Consider the following 12,795-nt stretch of genomic DNA (forward strand, 5'->3'; position numbering starts at 1 on the left):
AGGATAAGTAGCTAAGTGCTGTAGTGGTGTATACAAATAAGTGTATCTTTATAAATACCTCAGCTCATCAATACATGAGCCTAACATTACCAGATAAGATGAAACGAAATCTATTAATAGATAGACCAATACCCACCGTGACTACCTCAGCACACGGTAGTTAAAGCCTGTGCCTACATAAGCAAAGGTGTATACCTCTCCAAAAGGAGCAGACATAGAATAAAGAAAAGGTTAAGTGTTACCCATCATCAGCACACGGGGACCTACAAGATATTAAGCAGGGGGTTCTAATATTGTAGCTGATCAAAATATATGCTAATCTTTCTAATTGTATGCAATATAAAAGCCAGACTACATTGTATTGTCTGGCTAAGTGCTATAACTAGAGTTATAATTTTTCAAAATCCATGTGAAGTTGTGGTGGATCCACTGCAGTTATGGTGGATGTGGCAATACCCAGTGACTATAACATCAGGAAGAAGGAACACGAAAAGGTGGAATAATACCAAGGACTGAAAGAAGAGCTAGAAAGGATGTGGAAAGTGAAGGCAGTAATACTGCCAGTTGTGATAGGAGCACTTGGGTCTGTGACTCCCAAGTTGGGGGAGTGGCTTCAACAGATTCCAGGTGGGACATCTGAAATTGCTGCCCAGTAGAGGGCAGTTCTAGGAACAGCTAAGATACTGCGCGGAACCCTCAAACTCCCAGGCCTCTGGTAGAGGACTTGAGAATGTGGAATAAACATACCACCCAGGAGGGGTGAGGAAATAAATTTATATATACTGTATTAATATATTTATGTTTATTTGTAAATATTTCTATATAAGCGCTACATATGTAATAAACATACCATACATTTCCTTCATATATATTTTGCATTTCCATATTATACATATTTTTATATTAATTGCATATGAATATTAATAAACATAACTTACATATTTAGTTTGAGTAGTACATAAAGTAGCTGTGGTATTTTTTTTTTTTTTTGTCCATTACAGTAGGTAGTCACTTCGCAGTGTGGTCATTTGAGTGTTTATTGAAAGAATCACATGTCAGAAATAGCCAGAAGTGATATAATGATGTTCTGCATCTGATGGATTTTGTCCTCGCAAGGACTCTATCAAAAATGTAATCCAGAAATGACTTTTTTTTTGCATAAATCAGAATAGGCAAGCAATTTCATCATAGCATTTATGTGAAAAGAGGTAAATATGTTTAAAGCATTGCTCTTTATCGCTCCATTTTCAGGGTATCTGACCATTCGACAAGCACAATATGACACATTAATTTCCCAAATTTACTGTTTTTTTTAGATCTTTATTTTACATTTTTAAAAAATTGAATTCCATATCTGTTCAACTTAGTGGCCAATATTATAATCGATGTTCTGATTTCCTTGTTCCTAAGACTGTAGACAAATGGATTTATTAGGGGAGTTACCATGGTATATATAAGTGATAAAACCTTCTTTAATATGAAGGAGTTCTCGGTCGACGGCGACATATAAACAAAGATACAAGATCCATAATATATACAAACAACCATGAGGTGGGAGCTGCAGGTAGAGAAGGCTTTTTTCCTTCCTGTGTTCGTTGGAATCCGAAGGATTGTGAATATAATCAAGATGTAAGTTATAATGATGAAAACAACAGGAAATACAAATATTGGAAAAGAGAATATAAAATCTGTAAGTTCTATTTCATTTGTATCTGAACATGAAAGCTGAATAATTGGAGCAAAATCACAGAAGAAATGGTCAATGATATTATGGCCACAGTATGTCAAGCTGCCCAATTGTATGGCTTCAATTATTGGCACGGTGAACCCAACAAACCAAGACCAGACAACCAGGTGGAGACAAAGTCTGGGACTCATTACTGATGAATAATGCAATGGATTACAAATGGCCAAGTAGCGGTCATAGGACATGACTGCAAGGAGGAGGCACTCTGCCCATATAGATACAGAATATGTGTAATATTGTGTGATACAGAGGTTTACAGAAATTTTTGATCCTTCATGTATTGTGGCAAATAGCATATTGGGAGTAATATTTGTAGTAAATACAATTTCAGATAAAGAGAAATTACTGAAGAAAAAGTACATAGGGGAATGGAGATGAGCATTGAAATGCACAGAAACAATAATCAGTAGATTTCCAATCAATGTTATCAGGTAGATAAGAAACAGGAAAAATAAGAGTAAGAACTTTCCTTCGTGCATATTGCCGAAGGCCAGGAGAAGAAATTCTTGGATCACTGTTCGGTTCTCTAAATTCATTTCCTAAAAAAAGCATTTATATAGGATTCATTGATTTTAGGAATGCTTCTGATATAAGTGTGAATGGTAAATTATAGAATATGTCAGTTTTATAAGCAAAATATATGAGATTTGCTACAATGTCAACAGAAATTAAAGCATTTGGCTAATGCTTAATTCAAATCTCATATTTAAATTACCAAAATTAAATTGTCAACTGTAGAAGAGTAGAATGAGTAGTTTATGGTGCTGGCAAAACTAACAAACATACAAACAAACAAACCCATACATAATGATAACAAAATAATACAACCATGAAATATAACAAAATTATTAGTACCAGACGCAAGACTTGAGGGCACTTTTTATTGACCACCAAAGAACAAGGGGCTGAGTGACTCCTGCAACCCTGAAGTTTGAACATGTTTGACATATTGCAACTAAAGGTCTAACCATCAAGCCATTATGCCAGCATATAGTGATATACAGACATTTTGTTTTATTTGAGGTTTTTAAACCATATAATTATATATGCTTTCATATTTTGTATACAATTTAAAGATTAATGATAATTAAATCACACAATCCATCAACCTAATCATGTTCAAGATATACGTTTTGGCATTACACTACAGGTCTATGATGCATCAATCAAAGGTCTGTAGAGTGGGCACACAGTCTTTCATTAACAGTTTATCAACAAAACGTGTTATTTAAGGCAATACCAGTTAACAGAAGACATTTGTTGTTTACTGAGATCATGCAACACTGTACCACTCCTTGCCCTTAAGAGAAGGTGGATTAAGAGTTTATGATAAATAGAGTAAAATAAATAATATTTTCAACTCTCTCTTTTTGAAGGACATTGAGAAAGTGATTCAATGTTTTCTATCCTTCTTCTAGAGTAAAATTTGCAGTTGGTGTATAAGATGTTGAACCACATACTGAGAGATTTTCCATAGCTACAGTTAATTTCCTGGCCAGGGCCCACCTGGGATGAAACATTGATGGCTACTATTAGGTGGTTGAATAAATGCTTCCTTTTTTGCAAACTTGATGAACAGGCTATGATTATATCAATGTATATATACAGGACAGACAAGTGTTTCCCTTAACTCCAATGCACTGTTAGGGGTATTGAGGATCTCATTACATATCAATGCTATCCATTTCCATGAGCTTAGAAAAGATAAAACATTATGTTGACCTTCTGAATCAATTCTGTAACCAGTCTTGCTGAACTCAAATGTTGTGCCATGTGTGTCCAATCAGTCCCCGATTCCTGGTTGAGTGTCCTCTGCATTTGCCCTATTTTACTTTTTTTCTGGGTAGCTAATAAAGGATGACAATGTAGTCACAAGGTAATTATTGGAGAGAAAATTTGGTAGATTGGATTTTTTGGGGTATTCTTGCTTTGTTTATAAGCTATATATCTAAAATAATATTTAGTTGGGGAAATTGGTTTTAGTTGTCAGTAATAAAAGAAAGTAACCCTAGTGACTAAATTTGCATTGTCTGTTTGCCTATATATAAAAAATAAAAAAACAGGGTGCACAATGAAATGGCCTTTGCACATGTCTGCAACTCTGATATACAGCAGTTGGAACAATAACCACTTAACTATCTCACCAGCAGTAGTTGTGGAGGCCTGGGTGTAGAGATGCTTAATCCTGCGAATGGCTCACCAGGAGTGTATCCCACCTACCTTTATTATTTATTCATTGATTAATGCAAATACGGTATTTAAGTAGAGCTGCAAATAATTAATAAATCTAATAATGTATGTTCGAGAATTATGTCATGTTGTGTTATACTTTTTACCTATTTGTGTCTGATGGAAAATAAATATCCATATTGGCCGCAAACAAAATAATAAATATACGCTTGAAATAATACACGTGTAATATTATAATTTGCACATTTCCTGTATGAAAAATAATGTCATTGTGTAATATTTTAATAGGTTTGATATATTTATATTTAATTTTTTTAGTTAATTTTTTTTTTTTTTGGATAATTGAAAATAGTTGAAAAAAATAATTTTGAGAGTTTATCCAATAATATCAAATCATTTGGAAAGTTTATCCAAAATTATTAAATTGAGGCCTACGGCTTGCCAAATGATTCAATACTGTTAGAAAAACTATAAAAAAATCTCATGAACTTTAATGGTGACTTCGGTAGACACATCATTTGGAAATGTTTTGTTAATGGTATTGAATCATTTAGAGTGCTTAGGGCACAGTATTGAAAAAAAAAAAGATCAATATGTGTTTTTTTTTACTTTTTATAATTGCATTGTGTATGAGGGTATTTTATACAATCGGTAGTCATTTCCAATAACTCAAAACAACCTGGGCAACCAACAGCTTCAGTTTATCACCTGTATAACATAACGAGACCGAAAGATTCCTTTAACCCCTTAAGGACCAAACTTCTGGAATAAAAGGGAATCATGACGTGTCAGACACGTCATGTGTCCTTAAGGGGTTAATCCTCTTCATCTTATAGAGCTGTTAAACTGAAGCTGTTTTGCCCAGGTTGTTTTGAATTATATGAGTAATAATTGTGATCTTTTAGGTTAAAAAGGGCTCGATAATGGATTGAGAATGTATGTAATGAAAACATATATCGTAAAGGAAAGAAAAAGAGGAAACAAACTAAAGTGTTATATATGAAAAAAAATACTTTCACTTAACACCTGAAATATTTAAAATTGGTAATCCATACAAAGTTTTATCCATATCTAAACCATTAGCCATTAGTTAAAAGCCTCTAAACCATATAATGCATAACAGTAATACAAGTGAGCATTAAATGCCACTTACCAGTCAATGTTTCGAGCTCGGCTGTATAGTCACCCAGGTGAAAGGTCTGTCTAATGGACAAAGATTATAATTAGTAAAATCTTCATTAAAGTCTCTGTTGTTTATATAAGCAAGGTCAGTGCAGGTATCCAACAAAATACCCAAATTATGTTATTCTCGGCTTTTTAAACCTTCCAATTAAACTTTAGGGAATTCATTGATGAGGTGATGGTGACAATGTGTCCCTTCTGTTAATAACACAGGAAGAGTCAAATTAAAAGCACAGGGAATAGAAATGCATTAATTATCCAGCGTGTTTACTATTATTATTAATAATAATAACAAAAATAATAACGTTGGTTAAATTATAGAGACAGCACCACATGCTGTTTTACTAATATGCATATATTGTATAACTGCAAACTAGTCACATTATTTACATTAACAAATATTCCCATAAATGTATTATTCTGAGAAAAAAAATGTAACAATGTATTGGATGACATAATTAACACGATTTAGTTGAATCCATCATATTTATTGAGTGTTGACACATTCCCTGTTCTACTTTCCCTCTTCCCTTTCCTTCCAAGGTTTCATGACATCACATGCTGACCCCAGTATACACAGCTCAGTACACGGCCGCTGGTTAGAAACCCGCTAATTCAAGGTTAGTAAAGTGGCTGTGACAATGTATTCAAAAGTGTCGGCCTTGTCCTACATTAATTTAAATAGTTACATAAAGCACGAACATGTGTCAGTAACATGGCATTCAGAGAATTACACACCAAAAGTGTCAAGAAGTAGATGTAGAAGACATGCCCTACATCTGACACATATCGACCTTTGTAAGGCTATGAAGATTATAAGATAAGAGTATAGAATAGCTATAGAATGGAATATTAGAAATAGGAGTTAACATGCAAGTTGACTGGTTCTACAGTGCTACTGCAACAGTATAAATATCGATGGGCTACGAGAAACAACAAATGGTCACGTGCAAAGTTGGTAATAAAGAAGTGGTGTTAGCAAAACTCAGCAAAGTTGGTAACATTAACTAAGCCCAGACAAAAATTATCGTCTGGTTTCAGTCAGTAATGTTAATGAATTTTGAGGAGATTTATTTGCCAGAGGAAATTCTAGCAGCTGAACCCAATGGATGCCTCGGTTACTGGTGACAAATTGTCAGATATATGTACATTTATCAGATTTTTGAATGACTAACTCTGTTAGTCCTTAAAAAAAAACAAAAAAAAACAACTATAAGCCTGTGGGATCAATACAATGCTCACATTAGTACAAGGGAGGCATTACCCCATGGATACAATTGCAATATCATGAACTGGGACGTGTCTGCTAAACAGTAAGCCGTCTTTAGCCGTTCATTGTAATAACACACTAGCATACAGATAGGTCCACTGTGCCCCTACTCATCGGCATTAGGTGTGGGCTTTAAATTAAAGAATGGGGATGGACTGGCCACTGTCCAACCCCTGTCCACCCACCCATGGCCAGCGGGTGGGGAATATTACATAAAAACAATGGAGGGAACAAGGGGGGAAACACTAGGTCCCTGAGGCTATTACAATTAGATCCCACAGACTGCATAAGGGTGTTGGCTGGGGGGAGCAATAGTGTGTGTTAGTGTGAAGAAATCCCTCTCTATGTATAATATTTCTTCCATATTCATTCGGTACATAAAACTACCGAACAAAGACCCCTGGCTCGTTAAACCTCAAAGAATGCTTCTATTAAACCCTCTATCTGTGCGGCCAGCGTTCGTACTACCGAACGCCACATGGCTGAGAAAACGGCGTCCATCTTTTTTCAGGCGAACAAAGGCAGCGGGACTTGGTCGTTGAGTGTCTGGAACTAAAATCGGACACTCGACTTACCGAACACCGGTCTCAACAAGCAAACGCTGGATCTCTATTTCCCGAATAGCTAGAAGAGTGATAATCGGTACTTTTGTGCATTTGAATGAGGAGAACAATCGCTGCTAAGAGCCAGAGGAATCCATTTGTGGAATTATGCGTTTTTTACCCCTTTACTGAATAGACCGGCAAAACCACCCAAACTCCTGGAACTATTTTGGGCAGCCAGCTCACGGTTAGCTGGTCATAAGGGACTTACACACTTTTTGAGAACCCCTGAACCGATCTGGGTGAAATTTTAATATGTTGGTCACCCAGATTGGGGCTATCAGGGGACATATTATTTGTGGGAATACCCCATGTATAAAGGGGTGTTCAGAATATTGGGGAAAATTTAGATTTTTCTGCCTGGAGATAATCAAATTATTACTTTATCAGACTTGATTATCTCCAGGACTAGGGGAGGGAATTGTATGTTTGTGCTGGGTGTGTTTTACGATTTTACTGTAACTGATTAGTTATACTGTGTCCTTCCTGTGGGATGTCCCCTTGCATGGGGACTTGCATAAAAGCCTGTGTGTGGTCATTAAAGCCAGTTCTGTTGTACCCTTTTTCTTGACTTCGGCTGATGTTTGCGGATTTGTCTGCTTTATTAAGGGAATTATCTCATAAAGCTATTTGTATTCATATGGATTTAATCTATTTCATCTACAGAACGGAGAGCTATACTCACTGATGCTCTGGCGGTTCAGGAGGAAACTACTGAATGAGGATTACATTTACTAGGTTTCCTTACAGTTAGGACTAGGGAGGACACTAAGTCCCCACCTGTTTATTATTTAGTGTAGTTGCCTACTCTGAAATTGTCTTATAATATCTGGCACCAAGACATTAGCAGCCAATCCTTTGAATCCTGCAAATTGCGAGGTGGGGCCTCCATAAATCGGATTTGTTGTTCAAGCACATCCCACAGATGCTCAGTCAGATTTAGATCAGGGGTATTTGAAGGACAAGTGTGACAGGGTACATTATCTTGCTGATAGATAAAAATAGTAATAGTATTTTAAGATTAACCCCTTAGGGACAGCAGGCGTAATATGCCGTCCTCGGGTACCCAGCTCTAAACGACGGCGGGCGGCATAGTACGTCCCCACCGTCCTGGCCACTTACCTGCTCTTTACTCTGTTCTTCTGGATTACTATAAGAATGATTATTACTGAATACTTCTTTATTTTTATTGCCCTCACTGTGGCAAACCTAGCCACTTGTAAGATACTGGACTATTTGTTTCAAAAGGTTATCTGTAATAATCTCTGTAATATATGTGTAACTTTGCTTTATATTGTTATGTGCATAGAATTCGTATGCTAGCAGCCGTAAGCTGCTAGCATTCATGTATTTCGTTTCACGAACAGCGACGTTACCAGCTCTTCGTGAACCGAATGAGCTACCCCCTAATAGCCCACACACAGAAAGACGTGTGGCGCTCATTAACCAATTGCAACATTGTTGCAATCGGTAATTAAAGACTTTCCTAGGTGTCCATCGTTCGACTACCGACCACGCGGCGGTCGGACATCTTGGATCCTTTGTCTCACCAGCGGTGTTTGGTCGTCGAGCGCATGGAACTAAAAATGGCTACTCGATGGCGCGAACACCGCTGGTCTTCCAGTTAGTTCGGGAGCTCTGGTCTTCCCCTATTGTGGTTCCCCATCGGTGTTCGGTACTGTTAGGAACTCAATGTCATAGTATATTTCGTGCGGCGTTCGGTTGTTTTAGCTGGGATCTGAGCTGGGATCCCACGAAAGGTGAACTCAGACCCCAGCTATCTACCGAACGTCCGTTCGTCTAAATAACGTGAATAGTGTTAAAGTTATATATTTTAATGTAAAACGCCGGTTCTGCTGCACGGAGGGATAATCCACTTAACGGTATATTCCAGTGGAAGTATCCCTCTCGTCCAGCAGTGCCTGATGGGAGAAATGCTCAGAATGTTAAGTCCCCCATGTAGTCCCCTACTGTATTACTATGTCAGTAAAGAAACCCCTTGCATGGGGACTTGCATAAATACTGGAGCTGTGAATAAACACGTCAGTTGACTCCCAGAACTGTGTTTCGTCCGGTTACTGGGGGATTTGGGATATTGCCTTACTTTTCAGCGCTTGACTGTGGATTACCTTCTGTACCAGCGGAGATCGTGGAATTTAATATTGCAGCTCCGCTACACTCACTTTGCCCATAATTTACATGGCAATTTATAAACTGAACTTTGGACTTTGTTGCAATACGAGCTTACCGGATGCCCATACTCCACAGGAAGTGGAGTTTCAGACCTTTTACTAATGGGAAACCCTTGGGAATACAGTGAGCGGAAGACAGATGGCGGGTGTACTGGAAAGACGTCATCAGCATCTGCCATAGAGAGAAGCCATTGGTGCACGAGAATCGCGTCATCAGAAGTTGACGCCATCAACATCAACAATATTCGGGGCCAATACAAACCATTGTGTGGAAATCTATTCACAAACCGGACTTTACATAGGACACGAGGCCATGCGTTTAGACTGGAAGAAAGAAGATTTCGTCTAAGGCAAAGGAAAGGTTTTTTTACTGTAAGAACAATCAGGATGTGGAATTCTCTGCCTGAAGAAGTGGTTTTATCAGAGTCCATACAGATGTTCAAACAGCTACTAGATGCATACTTGCAAAGACAGAATATTCAAGGATATAATCTTTCAATGTAGGGTAATAACTGCTTGATTCAAGGATAAATCTGACTGCCATTCTGGGGTCAATAAGGAATTTTTTGTCCTAGCTTGTTGCAAAATTGTGCTTCAAACTGGGGTTTTTTTTTGTTTTTTTTTTCTCTTTTGGATCAACAGCAAAAAACAGGTGTGAGGAAGGCTGAACTTGATGGACGCAAGTCTTTTTTCAGCTATCTAACTATGTAACTATGTAACTATGTAACAAGAGACTATTGCGATCCAAAATAGATGGAAAGCCACCTTGGGAAGGTCACATCTAGGAAGGAAAGCATAGTCCATCCTCCATGTTGGGTGGGGTGGAATATTGCAAGACACAGTCCATATATGGACAGGGGTGGGTATTAGTGAAAATGAACACACCTGTATTGTTTCTACTAATATGAAATTATAGGGCATTTGTTCATATGTACAGCTACATGCACCTGATGAAGACCTATGTTTATGTTTAAAATGTGTTGTGCTTTCTTTTATTTTGTTTTGTCAATAAAAGTTATCTTTTACTCACCTGGTTCCTGATTTCCTGAGCAGAAGAATATTTGCTGATTTCTGGAGGACTGGGTGATTTACTGGGTTAACTTAAAAAAATGTGTTAGTGTGTGTGTGTGTGTGTGTGTGTGTGTTAGTGTTACTGTGAATGTTAGTGTGTGTGTTAGTGTTAGTGTTACTGTGAGTGTTAGTGTGTGTGTTAGTGTCAGTGTTACTGTGAGTGTTAGTGTGTGTGTTAGTGTTAATGTGAGTGTTAGTGTTACTGTGAGTGTTAGTGTGTGTGTTAGTGTTACTGTGTGTGTTACTGTGAGTGTTAGTGTTTGTGTTACTGTGTGTGTTAGTGTTACTGTGAGTGTTACTGTGAGTGTTAGTGTGTGTGTTGGTGTGAGTGTCAGTGAGTGTGTGTCTGCTAGTGAGTGTCAGTGAGTGTGTTACTGTGTGTGTCTGTTACTGAGTGTGTTTGTGTTAGTGAGTCTGTTTGATGTCTGTTAGTGAGTGTGTGTTTGTCAGTGAGAGTGTATGTTTTGTAAGTGAGTGTGTATAGATCAGGGTGTTGCAGTGGATGTGATCTACTTGGATTTTGCCAAGGCATTTGATACGGTTCCTCACAATAGGTTAGTCTTCAAACTAAAAGAAATTGGTCTAGATGAATATTCTTGTTCTTGGGTAGAACATTGGCTTAAGGATAGAGTACAACGAGTTGTCATAAATGGTAAATTTTCAAGCTGGACAGAGGTGGCAAGTGGTGTCCCTCAGGGTTCTGTTTTGGGACCGCTTCTATTTAACATATTTATACATGATCTTGAAATGGGCATTGAAAGCCATGTATCAGTGTTTGCAGATGACACAAAACTTTGTAAAGTAATAAAATGTGAGCAGGATATTGCCTTGCTGCAGAGGGATTTGGATACATTGGGGGACTGGGCACTAAAATGGCAGATGAAATTTAACGTAGAAAAATGCAAAGTTATGCACTTCGGGGTTAAGAATGCACAAGCAATTTACACCCTAAATGGTAGTGAACTAGGGATAACCACACACGAGAAGGATTTGGGAATTGTTATAGACAACAAATTAGGTAGCAATATGCAATGTCAATCTGCCGTTGCTAAGGCCAGTAAGGTTTTGTCATGTATAAATAGGGGCATAAATTCTCGAGATGAAAATATAATTTTGCCTCTTTATAAATCGCTGGTAAGACCACACCTTGAATATGCTGTGCAATTTTGGGCACCTGTTCTAAAGAAGGATATCATGGCACTAGAAAAAGTGCAGAGACGAGCTTCAAAATTGATAAAATGAATGGAGCATTTTAGTTATGAAGAAAGGTTAAAAAATGTAAATCTCTTCAGTTTGGAAAAACGGCACCTTAGAGGGGATATGATAACATTATACAAATATATTCGGGGCCAGTACAAACCATTATCTGAAAATCTATTCATAAACAGGGCTATACATAGGACACTAGGTCACACATTTAGGCTTGAAGAAAGGAGATTTCATCTAAGGCAAAGAAAAGGTTTTTTTACAGTAAGAGCAATAAGGATATGGAATTCATTGCCGGAAGAGGTGGTTTTGTCAGAGTCTATACAGATGTTTAAATTGCAATTGGATAAATACTTGCAAAAACATAACATACAGGGATACAATTTCTAATTAGTGGGCTAATAGCTGCTTGATCCAAGGAGACATCTGACTGCTATTTTGGGGTCAAGAAGGAATTTTTTCCTAGTTTGTTGCAAAATTGGAAGCGCTTCAGACTGGGTTTTTTGCCTTCTTTTGGATCAACAGCAAAAGCATATGTGAGGAAGGCTGAACTTGATGGACGCAAGTCTCTTTTCAGCTATGTAACTATGTAACTATGTAACTATGTATGTCTGTCGCTGAGTGTGTCTCTGTCAGTAAATGTGTGTGTCTGTTAGCTAGTGTGTATGCGTATGTTCGTGAGAGTGTGTGTGTGTCTTCAGCACTTACCTTTCTCCAGTGCCGGACTCCCTTGGCGCTGGGGATCCCTCCACCGCTCAGCTCCGAATGCGCATGCACGGCAAGAGCCGTGCGCGCATTCAAACCGCTCATAGGAAAGCATTACTCAATGCTTTCCTATGGACGTTCAGTGTCTCAGAATCACGGAAGCTCCTCTAGCAGCTGTCAGTGAGACAGCCGCTAGAGGCTGCATTAACCCTCAGTGAAACATAGCAGTTTCTCTGAAACTGCTATGCTTTTAGCTGCAGGGTTAAAACTAGAGGGACCTGACACCCAGACCACTTCATTGAGCTGATGTGATCTGGGTGTCTGTAGTGGTCCTTTAACCCCTTAAGGACACATGACATGTGTGACATGTCATGATTCCCTTTTATTACAGAAGTTTGGTCCTTAAGGGGTTAAGTGTGTGTGCATCTGCATGCACTGGTGTACATACCGCGGTCGCAGGGGTCGCAACCCTGCAACCCCTGCGACCAGGTGCCCGCCGCCATGTGTTGCTGCCCCGGCCTGCGCAGAGTAAGCATGCGGGGGGGGGGCCCACGGATCAATTTTTGCACCAAGGCCCCTATTGGTCATGTGTACGCCACTGGTCATGCTGCTAAGTCCAAGAGCGCCCCA

The 12,795-nt window shown here is 38.4% G+C and overlaps 1 protein-coding gene across 1 annotated transcript; it reads right to left on the reverse strand.

Annotated features, from left to right (window-relative positions):
- Nucleotides 1–1,320: 1,320 nt before the first annotated feature.
- On the reverse strand, nt 1,321–2,226 carry LOC134602065 (olfactory receptor 6B2-like). Its single transcript, XM_063446563.1, has one exon. The coding sequence runs from the start codon at nt 2,224–2,226 to the stop codon at nt 1,321–1,323; it is 906 nt and encodes a 301-aa protein (XP_063302633.1).
- Between the last annotated feature and the right edge of the window lie 10,569 nt (nt 2,227–12,795).

This window comes from Pelobates fuscus, chromosome 3, assembly GCF_036172605.1.
Source record: "Pelobates fuscus isolate aPelFus1 chromosome 3, aPelFus1.pri, whole genome shotgun sequence".
Lineage (NCBI taxonomy): Eukaryota > Metazoa > Chordata > Amphibia > Anura > Pelobatidae > Pelobates > Pelobates fuscus.